The sequence below is a fragment of the Rhinopithecus bieti genome, unplaced genomic scaffold (genome assembly GCF_001698545.2).
Source record: "Rhinopithecus bieti isolate Rb0 unplaced genomic scaffold, ASM169854v2 scaffold_15813, whole genome shotgun sequence".
Classification (NCBI taxonomy): Eukaryota; Metazoa; Chordata; class Mammalia; order Primates; family Cercopithecidae; genus Rhinopithecus; species Rhinopithecus bieti.
Window position 1 is genome coordinate 827,849 of NW_016809040.1, and position 24,394 is coordinate 852,242.

General features: G+C 40.2%; 1 protein-coding gene across 1 annotated transcript in view; it reads right to left on the minus strand.

The window, feature by feature from the left end:
- Positions 1-24,394, minus strand: part of HSD11B1 (hydroxysteroid 11-beta dehydrogenase 1) — a 30,632-nt gene continuing 6,238 nt past the window's right edge. Inside the window, exons 5-6 of the mRNA XM_017888319.1 lie at positions 2,064-2,207; positions 1-609 (exon numbers count right to left, since the gene is read on the minus strand). Coding sequence (XP_017743808.1) covers positions 392-609; positions 2,064-2,207 — 362 coding nt within the window. The 3' untranslated portion in view covers positions 1-391. The remainder of the gene's footprint in view (positions 610-2,063; positions 2,208-24,394) is intronic.

Genomic DNA, 24,394 nt, shown 5'->3' on the forward strand with positions numbered 1-24,394 from the left:
ACAGTTTATGATTTTAAAGAAACTATCCTGAATAAGCTCAAGTTATAGCTACCAGTTATGAATTTATAAAGTTTATGTGACCTTTATTATAATTAATATTGTATTAATCATCACATATTATTATATGTAAGAGATAAATTTAATATAACTATCTGGTAATTATACCTATGTTTACTAACAATTTTATAACTGCTGGCTGCAGTGGTGCATGACATTCATTATTATTACATTTCCATTGTGCAAATGTTAGAGGAACTCCTTCCATTTGTCAGGTGTGACTTGCATGTCTCTGGGGACACTCTGGGAAGATGTCTTCATGGACAAGAGCTCAGATAAATATGAGACAGAACAGTCCCAGAATCTCTCAGCATGCCCAGCCCTTAGGGAGTTCCTAGTTTTTTATGAATCTGTCCATATTATAGCTCGTTGAGTAGAGAAATTCCAGGATCTTCCTGCATGGATTTCTCATCAGAAGAGTGGTCCAGAGTGAGCTGTCATAATATACTTCTTCTTGGCGCAGAGCTCCCCCTTTGATGATCTCAAGGGCACATTCCTCCTTTGGAGCTGCTTTCATATTGATTATCCCAGAAACTGCCTTCATAGCTGTGTCTATAGAATGACAAGGGAAGAGTAGGGTTATCCGACTATGACAGTCTACATGATGGAAGGCCTGGAGACATCAACCACTTAGCTGTCAGGGGCTTTTGGCAGTGTTTGCTCTGCAAGCCTTACAGGCGCTATAGGTAATACATGGAGAGACTGGGTATGTTAGAGTCTGTTGGGCAAAGAGAGGCCTTAGTGTTAATAGGGGCCTTGCCTTCTGGGATGGAGATTGATGGGAGCAGTTAGAGATGATTATTCAGGAGATCTGAATCATGCTTCTCTCTTGGGTATTTTGTTTGGAGGCGGAGAAGTAATATGGGGGAGCAGAATGAGGATAGAAGTCTCATAATGACTCAGTAGCTAATGGGAAGTGCCAGTGGGCAAAACCAGAGTGCTGTATGATAATGACTTACTGTCTTATAAAAGGAAGAGATACTCAAGAATCCAGGCTTTTGCTCCCTTGTCACCACTTTCACTTCTCTCTCTTTCCAAGTTTTCATGTCCATCTTGTACAACTTCTCTCTGTCTCCATTCCTTTCTTGTTTCCCTCTGGGCCTCGGTCTCTTTCTTTACTTCTCTAACTACTACTCAATTACTCTTCAAAGAGAATTTTCTTTTAATATCTGCCACATGTTTTAGATAAACTTGTATTTGGACTTAACAGAAAAGTTGTAAAAATTACATGCAGTACCTCTTATATTCCACATTTGCTCCCCCTGTTTGCAACATCACACATAACCATTGTGCAATGATTTAGGACAGGTACAATAATAGAATTGATACAATATATTAACTAAACTACAGAACTTATTTTTTCACTAATATTCCTTTTATGTTCCTAGATCTTATCCAGGATTCCACTTAGTAGTAATTTCTTCCCATCTTTCTTCTAATCTGTGACAGTTCTTCAGCCTTTCTTTGCATCTCATGGCCTTGATACTTTTGAAGAATGCTGACCAAATGTTTTATAAAATGTTCCTTGATTTGGGTTTGTTCATTGTTCTCTTATGATTGGAGTGGGGTCATGTATTTTGGCAAGAACACTACAAAAATGATGTTGTGTCCTTCTCAGCACATCACATCAAAGAGTTCATGACATACCAGTGTGTCTTATTATTGGTGATGCTTTTAAGAAACACAAACTTGTATTTGATAAGTCTCATATAGGAACGTAATGGTCACTGAGTGTCCATGAGGACATAAGGTGTTCAGCAAAGGGTTAAGTGATGAATGTGGTGAGACCCAGCCACCTTGGTAATCAAACTGGAAAGGAGATTCAAAGAATATCCAGAGCCTCCACTGGTGACAGAAATGCCTTTAAATGAGACAGCTAGTGCTTTCTGCACTGGTTCGTTTTTAGTGCATTACACATGAGGTTGGGGAGTTCAGCACCTTTGTTTATCCACAATGGTAAGGCAGACAGTTCATCTGCAGGTAATTATTCAAAGTCTTAACCTTACCTGTGTCTATGAGGCCAAGAACACAGAGAGTGATTGATACATTGACCTTGGCCACTGAATATTCCTTTCTGATGGAGGAGAAGAACCCATCCAAAGCAAACTTGCTTGCAGAGTAGGCAGCAACCATTGGATAAGCCACTTTCCCTAGATGATAGATTAAAGAAATGGGTTAATAAGGCAGCCCATTTCAGCTTCTGACAGAGCTGATCTTTATCTGTAGTAGGCTTTGTAACTCCTATGGTGTCCTTTTACCCCTTTGAGTCTTAGTTTCTCTATATTCCCCATGGAAATTATACTGCTGTATTGAATTTTGAAAAGAAAAACATTAAGGTATCGAAGGCATGGGGTGGGATTGGGCTGCAGGACAGCCTTCACTGAAGAGGGACTGTTTAGGGTTTTAGTAAAGGTGATAAACAAGTGAGGCTACAAAAGAGCCATGTAATTCCACAGCTGCTAACTCTTCCACCTCTGAACCAAGTGTGGGGATCCAAGAGTTTGATAAGTGATCTCTGCCAACTCAGTGACCTGTTGACAATGGAAAGGGTATGTTTTACTTTCCTTACAAAGGGATTTAAAAAAACACTGTCCTGGCCGGGTGCGGTGGCTCACACCTATAATCCCAGCACTTTGGGAGGCTGAGGTGGGCAGATCACTTGAGGTCAGGAGTTTGAGACCAGCCTGACTAACATGGTGAAACTCCGTCTCTACTAAAAATACAAAAATTAGCTGGGCGCACGCCTGTAGTCCTATCTATTCAGGAGGCTGAGGCAGGTGAATCGCTTGAATTTGGGAGGCGGAGGTTGCAGTGAGCTGAGATCGTGCCACCACACAGAAGCCTGGGTGATAGAGACTCCATCTCAAAAAAAACAAAAAACAAAATCCTGTCTTTGCTTTTCTACCCAAAACCACTTTTTTAAAAAACGTTCACCAGACTGCTTAAGACACACTTATCACTCAAGGATATGTGAACATATGCCTAATAGGATAAAATATTATTAATACCCTTTTTAGGAGGGGAGAGTAGAAGTGACCTGAGACCCTACAGTCTTTACCGAGCTACTTTAAAATCAATTGTCTGCTAATTCCAGAGTTTGGGTAATTTTAAGATTGATCTTTATTGATTTCCTTTCCTCCCAAGTATGGGTCATATTTACTATTCTTGTACGGGTGTTAATTTTTTATTGTATCCTGGATGTTGTGAATGATACATTGCAGGGTGCCTGGATTCTATCACATTCCTCCAAAGAGTGTTGATTTTTTTTTTTTTAAGTGGCCAGTTAACTTGGGTGAAACGCTGTCTCTTGTAATAAGTATCAGCTGAAATCTCTTTTCAATTATTTGAATCTTAACTTGGCTGCTTGATTTCTGCATTGCCCATGCATTGTTCAGAGAACAACTAGAGATTTGGACGGAGCTTATGTATAGGATTCAGTGTTTCTCCACTCTGACTCTCCTTTCCAGCATATCCCTCTTTATATTCCAGCTGTTACGGTAACCTCAACCTCTTCCTTCTAGCTATTCATGTTGGCAAGATGGCAGGTTTCTATCCCAGATATGGCACTGATTGGGACTGCCCTTAGGCATAAAGCTATATAAGTGGGAAATTCGCCTCCTGTCATTTCCTTCTTCCAAGTGTCAATAACCCTCCATTTTCTATCTGCTCTTGCTTAATCTCCAGTACTTTCAATGGTTGTTGTCGATATTTTGTCAAAAGTTTATAGTTGTAATCTGGGGAAGGATGGTCTTTCAGGTGCCACTCTGCAGTTATCAGAATTGGAATTTCTATATGTTTCAAATATAATATGTTGTATGTCAAACCAATGAAGAAAGGATGGGTTATTTAATAAAGATGCTGAGAAAGGTGGTTAACTAATTGGAAAAAATTAACTGTTTGTTTTATATCATATAGCAAAAAATATTCTAGATGGAAAATTACAGTAAACAGTGTAATCTACTCAATATCCATTCCTCCTTCTTTAATAATAGAGTCTGATTTTGTTCAGGACAGCAATGTAATCATTTTAAAATTCATTATTATTACATTTCCATTGTGCAAATCTCATCTCCCTGAGATTTTCTTGCCCTAATAAGCCATGCTACGTAATAGTTCTGGCCAATGAGAAATCTAACAGATGAGGTTTCTAGGAAAGATATTGATATCCTGATAAATTAGATGGATTCAGGTGGCATGCAACTTTTACATTTTGCCCTTCTCCTTTCCTCCTAATGAACCTCAGATATGATGGCTAGAATTGTAGCAGTCAGTTTGTGAACTATAGGAAAAGCTAATGTTAATTATGGTGGAACAGAAATGTGGAATGACCTTGGATTCTTGAAGACATCATGTAAGTCCACCAAAACCTACCTGAGAAGAAGGAATCTCTCTTTGTTAAGCTGCAGTGAGGTTTTTGACTTCTTTCTTTCCAACTTGGATGCCCTTTATTTCTTTCTGTTGTCTAAGTGCTCTGGCTAGAACTTCCAGTACTACGTTGAATAAAAGTGGTGAAAGTTGGCATCACTCTCTTGTTCCAAATCTTAGTGGAAAGGCTTTCAATTTTTCCTTGTTCAGTAAGATATTAGCTATAGATTTGTCATATATGGCCTTTATCATGTTGAGGTATATCCCTTCTATACCCAATTTGTTGAGGGTTTTATCATGAAGGGATGTTGCATTTTACCAAATGCTTTTTCATTATCTACTGAAATGATCATACAGTTTTTGTCTTTGATTCTATTGTTGTGATGTATCACATTTATTGATTTGCTCATATTGAACCATCCTTGCATCTTGGAGATGAATCCTACTTGATCATGATGAATGATCCTTTAAAATGTTGTTGAGTTCTGTTTGCTAGTATTTTGTTGAGGATTTTTGCATCTGTGTTCATCAGGGATTTGGCCTGTGGTTTTCTCTTTTTTGTTGTATCTTTAGTTTTGGTTTCAATGTTGGGACACATCCTTAAAGGGAGAAGCCAGTCTCTCCTTCCCACTCCTTTGTCCTTCTTGGTGTCTGAAGGTGGATGTAATGACTGTGGCTCCAGACCTATCTTGGACCATGAGGTAGAAGCCACATGTTGAGGATGGCAAAACATTTAGATAGTTTAGATAGAAGGAAGGAACCTTGGTGACCATAGAGCTGCCATACTCTACTGGCCCTATACTGCCTACCTTCAGACCTGATTTAAATTTTAACTTACTGGTATTTTGTTTTGTTTTGTTTTTCTGAGGCAGAGTCTTGCTCTGTTGCCCAGACTGGAGTGCAATGGCATGATCTTGGCTCACTGGAACTTCTGCCTCCCAAGTTCAAGTGATTCTCCTGCCTCAACCTCCTGAGTAGCTGGGATTACAGGTGTGAGCTACCAAACCCGGCTAATTTTTGTATTTTTAGTAGAAACAGGATTTCGCCATGTTCGCCAGGCTGGTCTTGAACTCCTGACCTCAAGTGATCCACCTGCCTCAGCCTCCCAAAGTGTTGGAATTACAGGCATGAACCACCATGCCCAGCCTAAATTCTAGTTTATTGAGTCCACTATTATTTTAGGTTTTCTGTATCTGACAGCTGAACTTACTTCTTATTGATAGTTATCCCCACTTCTATGCAGCCCATGTGCCAAAAGAAAGCTGACATAATTCCTAACTGTCGGTGTGAGTTTATGTAATCTATTTTATCCCATTCTTCTTACTCATGATTGATACAGGAATGGCCATGTGGCTCATTTTGGACCAATGAGACTTGAAGAAAATTTTGTTGGAGTGTCTCAAAAAGTTAGTGTTTTTCTGGAAGAGTTTCTGAGAGTAGCAATCCTTTTTTTCTTCTGACACATTTTGTGCATTGATATGGGGTGGGAATTGCTGCAGCTATCTCATTGTCAGCCTGAGGATGAAGCCACACATGGAAGAGAGCAGAGCCAAGAGAATCACGGGGACACTGAGCTTCAGCCAAGTCAACTGTGAAGCCTGCCCTACATCTGGACTTCCAGTTATGTCAATAATTTTCCTTATTGTTTGAAACAAAAATAGATCCACATTACTTATAAGAATAGAATAGTAATTAAAAGTATGAGCTCTGGAGTCAGATGACCCAGGTGTGAATCCCAAGTATGCCAATTCTTAGCTGTAGTATGTGGATAATAATATAACCAAGCTGGAGTAACCCATGTAATATACTTAGCACAAACTCTGGCACATAGAAAGCATTCAGAAAATGCTATTATTGTTAGTGGTATTAGTATTCAAATTGGTGAGAAAAGTAGGAGCTATTCAAAAAATAATGTTGGGACAAATAGCTAGTTACTTGGAGAAAAAAGCGGCATTCTAATAAATAAATTCAAATTAGATCACAGAGTATATGTGAAAAGTAAAAAACTAAAATAAGCTGTGGGTGAATTTCTAATCTCAAAGTTAGAGGTACCTTTTAAAGCATGAAACTGGAGGCGCATATTATGAAGGAAGACATAAATAGGTTTGAATATATAAAATGTGAAAAGCTACAGTGTACTAGAAATGCTTGCCATGGCCTTCCTGCCCTCATCCCCTTCACAGAGACTTTATCTTTCTAGCCATGGAAGGTTGGCCCAGTTATCACGAATGTGCACACTGGCTTGAACACACATCATGGTCTCTCTTTCAATAAATTGAAAGAGCGACGAAAAGATTCTGATTGCTGCTGTTGGATTTTGAATGAAAAGGTCATGTAAGGTTGGGACTGGGATAGCCATTTTCAGCCATGGAGAGGGATAAGTAAGCAGAGACAAGTATTCTGCAAAAGTAAGCAAGCATATGGAGCAAACACAATAACCTCTGAAATTTATTTAGCTCTTATGTGCCAGTCTAGAGTCTAAAGAATAAATGCTCAAAGTTTCAAGGTTCATGAGGGGGAGAAGCAGGATTCAAACTAGGATTCAAATTTGACTCTAGTGGCCCACACTCTTGAACACTAGGTGGTACTTCCTCTACAGAAACCACCGTTCTTTATACGTGTGTTTTCCAGGAGCCATGTGTTAAACCCAATGCAGGAAGAGCATTGGTGAGGATTCTCTCTGTTTTGATAGTTGAGTCCAAAATAGGCAAAATTTATGAATAGCAGTATTATTTTCACTTCTAAGCCGACAGATGAGGATACCCATAAATAGACAGGGCTAGTAATTCCTAGTCCCTTTGTATTCATTTCCCAGGGCTGCCATAACAAATTACCACAAACTTGGTAGCGTAAGACTACAGAAATGTGTTCTCTTACAGTACTGGAATCCAGAAGTCCAAAACTAAGTTATCAGCACAGCCATGCTTCCTCCAAAAGCTATAGCAAGGAATCCTTTTTTTGTCTCTTCTAGCTTCTCATGTCTGCTGGCAGTTGGAGCTGAGTTGTGCTGACAGCTCCAGTCTCTGCCTCCATCTTCACATCGCTTTCTTCTCTTCTGTCTGTCTCTTTTACTATTCTTATAAGGTCACTTGTCATTGGATTTAGGGCCTCTCAGATAATCTGGGATGATTTCATCTTGAGATCTTAGTTACATTCTCAAGGACTTTCTATGTGTCCAATTAAGGTCACGTTCACAGGATCTAGGTGGACATATCTTTTGGGGCAGGACCACCATTCAGCCCACTACACACCCCTAGATGACAATAAAGATATTGACTGTGACATTTAATGTATTTGTCTAGGTGGCAACAGAGATGCAGAAGCAAGATATCCTGTGAAGCCATAGTCTGCATTCATAGAGCAGTTATTTTTATACCACTCATGGAGCTCATGCATCACATTGCCCATCCTTAATTATGCCTCGGGTTATGCTCAAGGTACATAGAAGAATCCTAAATGGTTTTGTAGGAGAAGGACGTTAAGTAAGAGAAGAGAGAAAGTGAAAGCAGAAGAAAGGAGAGAAGTAGTGAAGGAGCCAGACATGTCAGAAGACCACCTGAAAAATTCATGACATGGATGCATGCATAGTTTAAAAAAGTTTTTTTTTTTTTTTGTTATTAGAAACAGGATCTCACTCTGTCACCCACCCAGGCTGAAGTGCTAAAGCACAGTGGTGAGATCATAGCTCATCCTCCCACCCCAGCCTCCTGAGTTGCTGGGGTTACAGATGCATGCCCCTGCGCTTGGCTAATTTAATTTTTATTTTTTGTAGAGACAACGTCTCACTATGTTGCACAGGCTGGCCTAAAATCCCTGGCATCAAGTGATCCTCCTGCCTTGCCCTCCCAAAGTACTAGGATTACAGGCATGAGCCACTGTGCCCAGCCTAAAAAAAAATTTTTTTTCTTTTTTTGATGGAGTTTCATTCTGTTGCCAGGTTGAAGTGCAGTGGCGCGATCTTGGCTCACTGCATTCTATGCCTCCCGGGTTCAAGTGATTCTCCTGTGTCAGACTCCTGAGTAGCTGGGACTACAGGCGTGTGGCACCATGCCCGGCTGATTTTTGTGTTTTTAGTGGAGACAGGGTTTCACTGTGTTGGCCAGAATGGTCTTGATCTCTTGACCTTGAGATCTGCCCACTTTTAGATGGTGAAAAAAATGAACTATTATGCAAGCATATAAGGTTGGACAAAGACTATTGAAAAATGATTAGCCTTTATTATGAAGACTATGCATGAGGTACACTGTAACATAATTACATATGACTATAGCTGTTGTTGACATCTCTCAGATTTTGTGACCTGCTATTGATCTGTGCCAGTACTTAAATTCAATGCATATAAGGACCATGTGCAAATAAGGACCATTAACCTGTGGATTTGAGCTCTGCCCCTCCCCCCCATTCTTCTAGTCTGTTTCTGGAGTAGAGGACTGTGCTAAAGAGCTCAGTAGGAAAGAGTGGCTTTATCCATAAATGACATTCATAGTGCATTTTGAGAATGAGCGTGGGGCAGGAAAGACATGGTGGCCTAAGCTTGTTGAACATCATCTAGGAACTCCTGGAAGAAATGGAGAGAGGTCTTTGGAAGAGGCTAAAGTCCCACAATGACAGCTGGGTGAGCAGTCACTGAATTATGAATTAAGTCTCTTTAAAACCCAAACTGGCATGACTAAGGAAAACATGTATTTCAAATCTAAACTGGATGCTTAGGTGAAGAAATATATTGGACTATCAGGAAACTCCACCTGGAGGAGGTAGGTTGTAAATTCTACTTGATGAAAGGAAGTACATGAAGGACCAGGGAGGTGGAAGAATGGCTTGTACAAAAATTAGAGGCAGGAGTTAGATAGTGAGAAACTAGTCAGACAAGGAAAATAATAGCAAAGTTTATTGTATTTATTCTTTTACAAAAGTATAGACTTATGAACACTTACCCAAAACTCTTAGAGTCAGATGTATTATGGAAATTAAATTTATTTTTGGATTTTAGATGGTGGTATGGGCATATAATAGATATTACATTGCATCTCCAGTAGGGTTGGAGGAGGCAGCCTGTATGAGAACATGTTATTATTTCTGCACTAAAACATTGGAAAGTTAATACTGAGATAAAGGAAGGATTTGCGTAGCCTCACTTCAGTTCAGGTTAAATTCATTAGGTACATTTAATTATGCAAAGAAAATCCTTAGTTTTTGGAGTTTTATTATTGTTTCCATTTGTTTTCCCATAGCCTTTTTGGATTTTGGAATTGCAGATAAGGATTGTGAACCAGTCTAGGCTCACTAAAGGAGATCTGGAATATATATTTTTTTTAAAAAAAAGCAGAAAAAAAATGAAGAGAAGAGAGAAAAATCTTCCAGGTTCTAACAACCTTGGTGCATTTAATTAAAGTCTATTTCTATTTACAAGTCTGTTCTTAAACATTTTTCCACATAGTGCGAATTAGCTTGTGTGAGGAAACCCTACGTTCTGCTCTATGTAAACTATATTTAGAAGTTTCAGAAAGCTGAAAAGGGCAAAATCCCTCTAAAAATCTAGATTTTTATTTTTTAAAAAAGGTTCCATGAGTCAAAAGGCCTGGTCAAAGTGGAGTAAACAACATGTAACAGGATGTTAAAATTTGACTTTTTCTGCTTTAGTTTCAGCTGAGGTTCAAAGGCTGAGAACATCACAGTAATTGGCAAAGGCTTCCACGTTCTGAAGGGAGGTTCCAGACCACCTGTGCACTTACAGGGAACATGGAAACACAAACAAACATCCCAAGGAAATAAAGGGGCTGACACTGGGAGGCCAGAGAGGATGGGAGTTAGGGAGAAGAAATTAGCAATGTCTCATTGATCTTCTAAAAAGAAGGGGTGGGGGATTTTCCTCACGTCAGTCCTTGTGAGAGTGACTTCAAAGAGACCTCAGAGAGCTCGTCCCAAAGAGTTTGATGAGCAACAAGGGGGACTGGGGTCTGACTCAATCTGAGAGGCCATGGCTATGGGCAAAGCCATTGCATAGCCCAAATTGTGTCACACCTATGGAAACTCTCCCTTGTAGGTGGACCTGAAATCCAGCCCACACTCTGCTCACCACTCTGTGGGCCTTGTCCCAGGACCTATCCCTTCTCTTCTGGAGCCATTTCCAATTCTGCCCAAAAGGACAGCCTGAAGCAGTGAGTGTATTCTCTTGTATTCCCACTGTAATCCCAGGGCCCAAAGGAAATAACATAAGCAACTGCTGCCCAAACCACGAGAAGAATTGCTAGTATTCCAGAAAGGGCCTCCAAAGATTCCACAAAAGCATGCAATGCAAGAGTCAGATTTGAACATCCACCAAGTGGTCAGAGAGCATGAGTTCTGAATGTCGAGAGAAGACCAATGTGTTAGCTGGGTGCCAGCCAAATAAGACCTTTCCTACTCCTTATCCTCTTCCCTGCATTCTCCCTTTTCCTTTAACCAAAGACAGGCTAGAGGCGGTCAAGGAGTGGGGAGGAGGTGAGGAAAGAGAGGAAAGAACAAACACATTTCCTACCAACAGCAGGTTCCAGCTTAGCAAGGGGAGAAGCTTTGGTTAAAGTTAAATTGCACATGACTAGACATTTTACCTATTCAGAAATGAGACTATTCTGGGGACTGGGGGCAGCCATAGGATTTTTTACTAACCTGGAGTAACCAGAAAAGTATTACCATCTGCCCTAGCTCATGTCCAGGCTCAGGGAGGACCTGCCCACAGAACAGGTTTGAACAGGCAGTGGGAGGAAAGAATCAACTTGTTTTCTGATTGCACCCTGTGAGATCCACTTGTTGGATTGCCAGTTTTTTTAAAAAAGATGTGCTAGTGTATGTGTTCAATTAAATAAAATTAATAAGTAAATAAATGCACTGTTCTAATATGCATGAAGCAGTCATGGAATTGAGGGGGTCGGAAGCCTGAGTGTTTCTACCCAAGGTTAAGTTTTGGCTTATGTGGGAGGGTGGGGCCATCACAGCAGAAGAGAAAGATGGCAGCTAGCTTTCTGGGAAGTTTTAGAACACTAAGAAACAGAGCTATGGTGACTATATTTTCTGAAGCAAAATATGGGACACAGAGTCTTAGAAGGATGAAGGCAGACATGATGATAAGTGGGACAGAATGTTTGTAATTAGCTCTGTCCTAGAAATGCTGGGACTCAGCCACTGTAGAAACAGTAAGAGCCAGAGAGCTGGCAAAGAAACCATGAACTGAGCCTTGTTAGCTGAGTAGAAGAGGTCAAAAAGAGGCCTACGTGCTTTCGTTCATCCTCTCTCTACCCTCCATCCCTAACTGCCTTGCTGATATTTTGAAATGATTACCAATTCAAAGGTGGATTTTAGACTGCTTTAATTGATTGCTCAGAAGGGAGTGCACAAGGATTGAAAAACTTCATTCCTGCCTGCCTTCACACTTTTAGAGCAACCCCAGGCAAATGAATGAGCCCAAATTTGAGGTGCATCAGGCCTAAATGGCGTCAAGGCCAGAGAGTCATCCTGGATCCTGCCCCCCATTTTTCCCAGCTCTTCCTAAAAATCCTTGCTCAGTTGAGACCCTCATGGTCTAAACTCTTTAGTTGTTTGGATCGAGTTGGGCTCTCAAGATAAATCCACCTATCTTCTCCATACCCCAGAAGACCTGAGGTGTCATCATAAGTATTGAGACATCCCACAATCCAGTGATAATTGAAGCAATGCAGAGAATGGATGTATCCAGGGAAAGTGTGTTGAGTGAAAAGAGAAGGTTTAGGATAGAAGAATCCTGAGGAAACTAACAATTAAGGTTGGCGAGTTGCCAAGAAACCTAAGAGACTGAGAGGGGACAGTTAAGGTGGCCAGAGAAAACCCAGGGCAGTGTTTTGGCTGATCATTAGGAAAAAGCACATGGTGTTGAAACAGCACAAAATGTAGCAGAGATAAATAAGATAAAACTTGTTACTAAATTTCACAAGGTGACTTTGGCAAGAATATTTCTATGCAGGTATGGGGCCTGTTGACAGGATGTAAAATGGAGTTCTTCCTAAAGTCTCAGAGTATCAGCACATCTTCTAAGGCAAGAATAAAAGAATAGATTTGAAGAACATCCACAGTTGAAGGGTGGGCCCAAACCAGTTCTGCCTGCATTGCCTAATCACCCGTGCCTAGCCTAAATCACCCTTGGATAAGAGAGAGTTCTCAGTGTCCTGTGCCTATATCCACCGATGCTCAGGGCAGTTTCATCCCTCTCTCCTTAAGCCACATGAGAGGGGTCTCAACAGCATTATTTGGAGAACTTTTAATATGTCCCCTGGAGTTCAGGGACTGGGATTTGACTCACATCTAAAGTCTAAAGGCAACAGGGAGGGCTGGAACTGCCCTTGCTTGAGAACAAAGCTGAGTGCACTGTGGGATCAACCATGTAGTGCAAGGATTGACTTCCCAGAGGCCCAGTGTGGATCCTGTGGATGGGGGCTCGCCTGGGGTCACCTGCCCAGGGATGGTGGGGTAGACTGGGCCAAGTGGGCTGGGCTGATTGAAGCCTAGGAGCTGAGGAGAAAGCTGAACTGAAAGTAATGAGGTAGAGAAGGCATTGCTCACACAAAGGGAACTGCAGGGAGAATGGGCGGCAGCGGTGGTGTCTCCTGCAGGGGATCTCCGAAGAACCCAGAAAAAGCCCCACAAAATTCACTCTCATACATCCTCCAAGTCACTAGACTCCCAGGATGGGGAATTATTATTATTATTATTTTTTCTCTTGAAATAATTTTAAACTTAAGGAAAAGTTGCAAGAATAGTACACACAACCTTTTTTTTTCTTTTCTGCTGAGCCATTTGAGGGTAATAGCTGTAATTGAGGTCATTGCTGACCTCATGTCCCATCTCCCCCAAATACTTAGTGTTCATTTCTTACACAGAAGGACACTGTCCTACATAATCACAATACAGTCATCAAAATGAGGGAATTTATTAGTTTCCTAGGGCTGTCATAACAAATTACCACAAACTGGGTGGCTTAAGACAACAGAAATTTATTCTCTCACAGTGCTGGAGTCAAGAAGTCTGAAATCAATGTGTTGGCAGGGCCGCATTCCCCCCAAAGGCTCTAAGAGAGAGTGCTTCCTTGCCTTTTCCAGCTTCTGGTGGCCGCCGGCATTCCTTGTGGCTATGTCACAATCTCTACTTTCCATCTTTACATGGCCTTTTCTTCTCTCTGTCTGTGTCTTCTCTTCCTCTGACTCTATAAGGACATTTGGCAGTGGATTAAGAGCCCACTTGGCTAATCCAGGATGATCTCATCACAAGATCCTTAACTTAATTACATCTGCAAGGACCCTTTGTCCAAATAAAGTTGTATTCACAGGTTCAGGCAGGTAGGATGTACATATATCTTTTTGGGGGCCACTGTTCAACCCAGTACAGTAACATTGACGTATCCATGTTATCTAATCCACAGACCCTGTTCAAATTTTGTCATGTGTCCCAATAATACCCTTTATAGCAAAAGGGTCCAATCGAGGATCATGTGTTGGCATTTAGTTGTCATGACTCTTCAGTTGCCTTTGCTCTGCAACGATTCTGCAGTCTTTCCTTTATTTTCATGACCTTGGCACTGTTGGAGAGTACAGCCAGTTATTTTGTACAAGCTGATATGCTGAAGCTGGCTCGTACTAGATTGTGAGAGCTGGTGGTTAAATGTTTATAAATTTTGCAAGCAAGAGAATGTCATGTGGATATGGTCATCATGGGAGTGTTGATTCCATGGAAAGGCTACAAATCAGGGCTTTTGATTCTTCCTTTCTGGATAGCTTGTTGTTAAACATTTACTAGCGCACTATTGATGAATGTCCCTCAGTTTGGATTTGTCTGGTGTTTTCTCATGATTTGATTCAGGTTATGCATTTTGGCAGGTTCACAGAAGTAACTTGTGTTCTTCACATTGCACCCCATCAAGTGATACATGTTTTCAATTCATTCCATTACTGGTGATGTTATTTAACCACGATCATTTGATTCAGGTGCCGTCTATCAGGTTTCTCTTCTGTAAAATTACTCTTTTCCCCCTCGTAATCAGTAAGTTTTTTTTTTTTTTTTTTTTTTTTTTTTTTAATTTCTGGTGGTACTTTAAAAAAAAACCTATCTTAACCATTTTTTAAAAATTATACTTTAAGTTCTGGGGTACATGTGCACCACGTGCAGGTTTGTTACATAGGTATACACGAACCATGTTGGTTTGCTGTACCCATCAACTAGTCATTTACATTAGGGATTTCTCCTAATGCTATCCCTCCCCCAGCCAATCTAGAACTAGAAATACCATTTGACCCAGCAATCCTTTATAAGGATTATAAATCATGCTACTATAAAGATACATGCACACGTATGTTTATTGTGGCACTATTCACAATAGCAAAGACTTGGAACCAACTCAAATGTCCATCAATGATAGACTGGATTAAGAAAATGTGGCACATATACAACATGGAATACTATGCAGCCATAAAAAAGGATGAGTTCATGTCTTTTGCAGGGACATGGATGAAGCTGGAAATCATCATTCTCAGCAAACGATCACGAGGACAGAGAACCAAACACTGCATGTTCTCACTCATAAGTGGCAGTTGAACAATGAGAATACGTGGACACTGGGAGGGGAACATCACACACTGGGGCCTATCTTAACCAGTTTTAAGCAGACAATTCAGGGGCATTCAGTACATTCATATTATTGTGTAACCATCACTGCCATCCATCTCCAGAACTCTTTTCATGTAGCAAAACTAACTATACCCATTAAACAATAACTCTGCATTCTCTCCTTCCCCAGCCCCTGGCAACCACCCTTCTACTTTTGACTTTGTATAACTTTCACCATCCTAAGAACTTCATATAAGTGGAATCATACAGTTTCCTCCAATTGCAAACCAACACCAGAGGGTTCATTCTCTTTCTGTGGCTGGCTTATTTCCCTTTGCATGATGTCCTCAAGGTCCTGCCATGTTGTAGCATGTGTCAGAATTTCTTTCCTTTTAAAGATTGAATAATATTCCATTGTATATACATACTACATTTTGCTTATCCATTCATCTGCCAATAGACACTTGGGTTGCTAATAGTGAAACATACAGTGTTTTCGCTATTACGAATACTGTTCCTGTGAACATGGATATACAAGTATCTCTTTGAGACTCTGCTTTCTTTCCTTTCCTTTCCTTTCCTTTCCTTTCCTTTCCTTTCCTTTCCTTTCCTTTCCTTTCCTTTTCCTTTCTTTTCTTTTCTTTTCTCTTTTCTTTTCTTTTTTTGAGATAGAGTCTCACTGTGTCACCCAGCCTGGAGTGCAGTGGCGCGATCTCGGCTCACTGCAACCTCCGCCTCCCAGGTTCAAGCGATTCTCTGCCTCAGCCTCCTGAGAAGCTGGGATTACAGACGCCTGCCACCATGGCCAGCTAATTTTTGTATTTTTAGTAGGGACCGGGTTTCACCATATTGGCCACACTGGTCTTGAACTCCTGACCTCAGGTGATCCACCTGCCTTGGCCTCCCGAAGTGCTGGGATTACAGGCATGAGCCACCGCACCCGGCCTCCTGCTTTCAGTTCTTCTATGTATATGCCCAGAACTAGAATTGCTGGATCACATGATAATTCTATTTTAAATTTTCTGAGGTACTGCCATACTGTTTTTCATAGTGACTGTACTATTTTACATTGCCATCAATAGTACACAGCATTCCAATTTCCCCACATTCTCACCAATACTTGCTATTTCTGTTTTTTTGGGGGAGTGTGAGGGATAGTGGCCATCCTAGTGCTGTGAGGTGGTATCTCATTGTTGTTTCAATTTGCATTTCCCTAATGATTAATGATGTTTAGCATCTCTTCATGTGCTTACTGGCCACTTGTTTGTCTTTGGTAAGATATTTATTCAAGTTCTTTGCCCATTAAATTTTTTAAAAAATTTAAGTTGATACGTAATATTTGTATATAGTTATGGTGTACCTGTGATATTCTGTTACATCCATAGAATATGTAATGATCAAGTAAGGGTATTTAAGATATCCATCATCACAAGTATTTATTATTTTTGTGTTGAGAACATTTCAAGTCCTCACTTATTTTGAAATGTACAATACGTAGTTACTAACTATAGTCACTCTACTATTGAACAATAGAAATTATTGCTTCTAACTGCATGTTTGTAATCAGTAACCAACCCCTCTTCACCCTCCTGCCCACATGCTGATATCCTTCCCAGTCTCTGTTAACTATCATTCTACTCTCTACCTTCATGAGAGAAACCTTTTTAGTTCCCTCATATGAGTGAGTTCATGCAGTGTTTGTCTTTCTGTGTCTGACTTATTTCATTTAGCATAATGACTTTCAGCTCCATCCACATTACTGCAAATGAATGGAGTTGCATATATCTCTTTGATATATTGATTTTCTTTCTTTTTTCTTTTTTTTGAGATGGAGTCTAACCTCTTGCCCAGGCTGAAGTGCAGTGGCACGATCTTGGCTCACTGCAACTTCTACCTCCTGTCTCAGTCTCCCAAGTAGCTATAATCCCAAGTAGCTGGATTACAGCATAGGCCACCACACCTGGCTAATTTTTATATTTTTAGTAGAGGCGGGGTTTCACCATGTTGGCCAGGCTGGTCTTTAAGTCCTGACCTCAAGTGATCCGTCCACCGCAGCCTCCCAAAGTGCTGGGATTAGAGGCACGATCCATTTCACCTGGCCAATTTTCTGTCTCTTGGTTAAATACCCAGTAATAGGATTGCTGTATCATATGATAGTTCTATTTTTAATTTTTTTGAGAAATCTCCAAACTGTTGTCTATAGTGACTGCAATAATTTACATTCCCACCAACAGTATATAAGAGTTCCCTTTTCTCTGCATCCACACTAGTATCTGTTATATTTTGTCTTTCTGATAATAGCAATTTGATAAGATGATATCTCATTGTAGTTTTAATTTGAATTTCTTGATGATTAGTGATGTTGAGCATTTTTCATATACTTGTTAACCATTTATACGTTGTATGTCTTTTTTTGAGAAATGTCTGTTCAGGTCTTTTGCCCTTTTTTTTTTTTTTTTTTTTTTTTTGAGACGGAGTCTCGCTCTGTCGCCCGTGCTGGGGTACAGTGGCCGGATCTCAGCTCACTGCAAGCTCTGCCTCCCGGGTTTATGCCATTCTCCTGCCTCAGCCTCCCGAGTAGCTGGGACTACAGGCGCCCACCACCTCGCCCGGCTAGCTTTTTTGTATTTTTTTTAGTAGAGACGGGGTTTCACCATGTTAGCCAGGATGGTCTCGATCTCTTGACCTCGTGATCCGCCCGTCTCGGCCTCCCAAAGTGCTGGGATTACAGGCTTGAGCCACTGCGCCCGGCTTTCTTTTGCCCATTTTAAAAACATAGTTTTTTTTCCTATTGAGTTATTTGAGTACCTTGTATATTCTGGATATTAGTCCTTGTTGGATTGATATTTTGCAAATATTTTCTTCCATCAAACAGGTTGTCTTCTCACTTTGTTGATTGTTTCCTTTGCTGTGCTGAAGGTTTTTAGTTTAATATAGTCCTCTTTGTCTGTTTTTGTTTTTGTTGCCTGTGCTCTTGGGGCCTTAGTCATAAAATATTTGCCTAGACCAATGTCATGGAGTGTTCTTCCTACATTTTCTTCTGGTTCATAGTTTCAGGTCTTACATTTAAGTTTTTAATCTGTTGTGCATTAATTTTTGTATATGGTGAGAGATAGAGATCTAGTTTCATTCTTCTGCATATGAACGTTCAGTTTTTCCAGCACCATTTATTGAAGAGACTATCCTTTCCCCAATGCATGTTCTTGGTGCCTTTGTTGAAAATCACTTGGCTGTAAATACATGCGTTTATTTCTGAGTTCTCTATTCTTGTCCATTGTTCTGTCTATTTTCATACCAATACCATGCTGTTTTGGTTACTATAGCCTTTAATATATTTTCAAGTCAGGTAATGTATTACTTGCAGTTTTGCTCTTTTTGCTTAGGACTGCTTTGGCTATTTGGATCCCTACAAATTTTGGTTTTTTTTTTTTTCTATTTCTGTGAAAAATGTCATTGGTATTTTGATAGGAATTGCAGTGAATCTATAGATTGCTCTTGGTATTATGGTCATTTTAACAACATTAATTTATTCTAATTCGTGAGCATGGCATATATTTCCATTTGTTTGTGTCCTCTTCCATTTCTTTAATGGGTGTTTTATAGTTTTTCCTGTAGAGGTCTTTCACCTCCTTGGTTAAATTTATTCCTAGGTTTTTTTTTTTCTGTAGCTATTGTAAATGGGATTGCTTTCTTGACTTTTTTTTTTTTTCAGATTGATCGCTGTTAGCATATGGGGACACTGTTGATTTTTGTATGTTGATTTTGTATACTGCAACTTTATTGAACTTGTTTATCAGTTATAAGAGTTTTTTTGTGTAGTGTTTAGGTAGGCTTTTCTGATTATAAAATCATGTCACGTGAATGAGTGAAAATTTGACTTCCTGTTTTCCAGTTTGGATGTCTTTTATTTCTTTCTCTTGCCTGATTGCCCTGGCTAGGACTTCCCATACTGTGCTGAATAAGAGTGGTGAAAGTGGGCATCCTTGTTTAGTTCCAATTATTAGAGGAAAGGTTTCCAGTTTTCCCCATTCAGTATGATGTTAGCTGTGGGTCTGTCATATATCCTTTGCCCATTTTTGAATCAGGTCGTTTGTGGTGTTTTTGGTTGTTGTTGCACAGGGGGTAGTACTTTGAGACTATGTAAATATCCTCTTCCTTGTTTAACTTTTACCCACTAGTTTTAGCATCCTTTGTTGCTTCCTGGCTGAATTATTACAATTATGGTTACCAAATGATGATTTTCTAAGTTCATCATTTCTTATTAGTTGGCTTTCATTCCTTCCCGTCTTGATTTATTTATTCATGAAAAATCCTTCCCCTCTCTTGATTTATTTATTCATGCATTTATTTATGACTTTATGGACTTATTTCCTGTTTTTGCAATGGGTGATAATCTGTTACTATTATTTATTTTGATGCCCCAAATGGTTTTTGGTTTGGCTAATGGGATCCCTTTAAAGTTAGCTTCTGTGTCCTAGTAATGTGTGCCTATTATCCTTTGAGCAGTTCTGTACTTACTGGCAGAACAAGATTTTCAGGCTTATCTTGTACCTTTCTTGCCACTGCCCTGGAATCAATCATTTCTCAAAGAAGCCTCAGTGTTTTTTTCTTTTTTCTTTTTTTTAGTGGAGAATGATATTTAGAAAACAAGATCTGGGCACCAAGTGTGCTCCCAGGTCCTGTCAGTGGACAGAGTGAGCGAATACATGCATGTATATATAGATACACATCTATATTTATATATCTGTCCATGTATATTAAACAACTATTAATTCATACCCACACTTCCAATTGCAATCCAACACTAGAGGATCCATTCTCATTTTCTTCCCTTTCATATTTGTAACATTGACAGTGAGAACCTGGGGCTTCCAAGATCTGCAATATGTATTACTTATGTGATTAATGCCCCTGTATGTGATCATTCTTCATTTGGCTTCTTCATCCCACCTGGGTTCTGACACCCCAGTGCCAGACTACATGAATGCCTGGTGAATGCCTTTTTCACCCTATGTTGGGCTGCCCATGGCAGGCCCCCTTGCAGACGCCGTCATCACCCCCCTTAGTTCTGATACCCTGTGCCAGATGCCACATGAATGCCCTCCTTGGCCCAGTTGGGCTCTGAAACTTCACACTAGGCCACCACTGCTGCCCCACGTGAGGATGCCATCCTCATCTCACTCAGTCTCTGATGTCCCAAATCTGCTCCATGACACAAACCTGTCCCATCCTACTCAAGTTTGTCAATCTGTGCTGCCACCTTCCTCCCCCGTGAAGATGCCTATCTTGTTTGGCCTCTATGAGTGGCTTTTAGATTGAATTATTCAGAGCCAAGGATGCTAAAAAATGCTCGACAATGCATCAGACAGTCCCACACAATGAAGGATTGTCCCTCACCAAAGGCCAATAGTATCCTTATTAAGAAGCCCTGACACGAAGGCCTAGAAACAGAAAGGAAATATGGAGGGAAAATATGACTGTGAGTCTCCAACACAGTTTAAGGAAAGACATGAAGTCAGAAATCCAGGTACTAGCAAGCCATTTTAGCATTTGTTCATTCAAGAAGAATGTGTTGATTATTTGCCAAATTTGTTAGCTCCAGGGAATCAGAGATGAATGAACAATGTGCCTGCCTTTAAGGAGAGCACAGCCTAGTCACTGTGGGTAAAATGCTGTATTTCAACAGCTTTCAGAGGCAAGCAGTTGTAAAACATACTCTTATTTTGTATACCAAGAAATAAAAAGCCTTCCAATAGATCTGTAACATGATTTTTATCCCTTAGAGTGTTTGTTTTATGTTTGTTGCTACTTACGTTGTTTCTAGTTTTTTTTAGTTTGTTTTTACAACTATAAACAATGCAGTAACAACTTGGCTTACACTAGAATGTGGGTGCACAACAAGTATCTTGCCTTGGCCTTCTTGCTCCCTGCCATAGCCCTGGCATCCAGCATAGTGCCTGACTCAGAGTTGACCCTCATGCATATTTTTTGAATAAATGAATGAATGACTATATTTGGGAAGCACTTGTTCAAGTTTGTTTATGGAATAAACTTCTCAGACATGAAGTTATGCTCTCTCTCCCCAACCATTCCTCTTGAAGTACTTAAGCAAACTTCTACTTATGGAAATCAATACAGGCAGCCCTCTGTATCCATGGGTTTTGCATCTGTGGATTTAACCAACCATGGGTTGAAAATATTCAGGGTTGGTTAAATCCACAGACGCAAAACCCATGGATACAGAGGGCTGCCTGTATTGATTTCCATATCAGGGGCCAGGCGCGGTGGCTCAAGCCTGTAATCCCAGCACTTTGGGAGGCCGAGATGGGTGGATCACGAGGCCAGGAGATCGAGACCATCCTGGCTAACACGGTGAAACCCCGTCTGTACTAAAAAATACAAAAAACTAGCTGGACGAGGTGGCGGGCGCCTGTAGTCCCAGCTGCTCGGGAGGCTGAGGCAGGAGAATGGCGTGAATCTGGGAGGCAGAGCTTGCAGTGAACTGAGATCCAGCCACTGCACACTCCAGCCTGGGCGACAGAGCGAGACTCTGTCTCAAAAAAAAAAAAAGAAAATATTCAGGAAATAATTTTGTGTCTGTATTGAACACATACACACTTTTAAAATCTTGTCATTATTCCTTAAATAATACAATATAACAGCTATTTACATAGCATTTACATTGTATTAGGTATTATAAGTCATCTAGAGAGGATTTAAAGTATCCAGGAGGATATGCCTAAGTTATATGCAGATACTATGCCATTTCATACGAGAGACTTGAGCATCCATGGATTTTGGTATCTGTGGGAGGCCCTGGAGCCAATCCATTGAAGATATTGTGAGTGTATACGATTATATTCAAAGGAAGGAAGCACAGCAAGAAGCAAATAATTTCTGAAATGGATTTCTCATAAAAGGTTATGAAAAGAGGCACAAAGCAATGGAAAAACAACACTCCCAACAACTTATTGAACTATTTCTATGATTATAAAAGTTACACATGCATGCACACACACACAATGAAAATTTGGAAAATGAAGAAAATATGAAGCTAAAATAAAATCATTCATTGTTCTGTAGTTTAGATATAATCATGCTAGTATTTTGGAAAATGTCCTTCCAGAGATATAGGTATAGCTATGGATACAGATACAGATATAAATTATATATAGTACAACTAGTTATTTTCCTACTGCCAGACATTTAGGTTACTTCCAATGTTTTGCAATTTAAAAAATCCTACAACAAATGTTTTTGTACCTAAATCTGTGACTAATTTAATAGCTATTTCCTTGATATAGTATTGCACTTAGACTGGGTGAAATAAAGGAAACATTCTTTTTTTTTTTTTGAGATGGAGTTTCACTCTGTTTTGCCCAGGCTGGAGTGCAGTGGTACGATCTCAGCTCACTGCAACCTCCGCCTCCCAGGTCAAGTGATTCTCCTGCCTCAGCCTCACAAGTAGCTGGGACTACAGGCACCCAGCACCATGCCCAGCTAATTTTTGTATTTTTAGTAGACACAGGGTTTCGCTATCTTGGCCAGACTGGTCTCGAACGCCTGACCTCGTGATCCATCCGCCTCAACCTCCCAAAGTGCTGGGATTATGGGCATGAACCACCGGGCCCGGCCAAAGGAAACATTCTTAAGGCTACTGGTACATATTTCCAAATTACCTTAGACAAAAGGACAAATGAAGACCTAGACTTTAAAAAATACACAAAATAAAAAACAATTAAATGAATATAAGAATCATGCATTTTTCCTACTCTGAGTACAGTTATCCCTCAGTATTCAAAGGGGGATTGGTTTCAGGATCTTCTGTGGATACCAAAATTCACAGATACTCAAGTCCCTCATATATAAAATGGTGTAGTATTTGCATATTACCTATGCACATCCTCCTGTATACTTTAAATCATCTCTAGATTACTTATAATACCTAATTCGGTGCCTACATCTTATATCATTTCTGTGAATTCAACATAGTACTCAGCATGTGGTAAACTCAAGTTTTACTTATTATAACTCTGTTAATTTATTCCCCCCATTTTTTTTGATACACATTTGGTTGAATCCACAGATGTAGAACCCAGGCATACAGAGTGCTGGCTGTATACTGATCCTGTCCTTTTTCTTTTCTTTTTCTTATTGTTAAGAAATTCAAGTGCCAATGTTGAAGCTTAAGCACAGGATCTATACCGAGTCTAATTTGGGCACATTTATATTCTCCTTTCCTTAAGACCTAGTTTTCTATTTGTGTTTTTCCAGATAGAATGTATCTGTTGTAAGCCTTCTCAAATTCCTTGGTAAGGAGACATAAAGACACAAATGATGGTAGAACCTTGCTATTTCCATCCACAAGTGCACTTGAATGAACCCTGTGGTCTAGCAGAGATAAGTAACCTCGACTACCTAGCCTTTCCAGAAGAAAACACGAAGCAACAGTGATTATGGGTAGCATTGTATTATTCTCAGCCTGCACTAAATTGTCACTGTCTTCATCAAAGAGTCTTCCTCCCTTTCAAATCTCCCCCACTCCTTTCTTTTTGGGGCAGATGCAGAATTGAATTCCTAGAAAAATCTAGCAGATTCTGTCTCAATCCTCCCAGTGTTGCCCAAACACAATCTCTTAAAGTTAGGCAACAATGAATGATTACATTTTATAGAACAAATTTTCTGGAATTTTTATGCCCAGGTTGCTGATTTTACTCTGATCTCCGATCTCCTTCTTGGCATTCTTATAGGCCCTATGGATGACACGTCTACATACACACATACCTCACCTCTGCATACTTCTACGCATCCCCCAACACACAGTTCAACCCTGTGTGGCCGTCGCTGCTCCCCATCCCTCATGTAAATGCTTACGTTCACATGCATAAACACTTCCACTCACCTCAGAAATCCTGGTTCCTGAAGATTATTTCTGAGGTAATTGGATTTAAGGGTAAAGAGGCATCTTTTCTTAGAAAAATGAGAACAATTGTGGCAAGGGATAAATTGCCCCTTTCCACTTTAGTTCTAAGGCCCGTTCAGAATCTAGAGTTTGGGTTCCCACCTCCACCAATACCCCAAGGCATAGCCATACATTGAGACATTGGCCCACCTTTCAGGAAGGAGTGGGTATGCCAGAACTGAACTGAAGGCGGGGATGACATTAACATCTGTATATCCTTGTCTATGCAAAACATTGCTATAGGTCTTCCAAGTCCTGTTAGTTGATATGTGTAGTTGAAAAACCTGTTTTTTTTTTCCCCTCTTCATAATGTTGAATTTTTGAAATAGGTTTAGACCACACAGGCAGACCTCCACTGACAAATAGGTTAAGATCCAGCAAGTGACTTCATCTGTTGGTTTG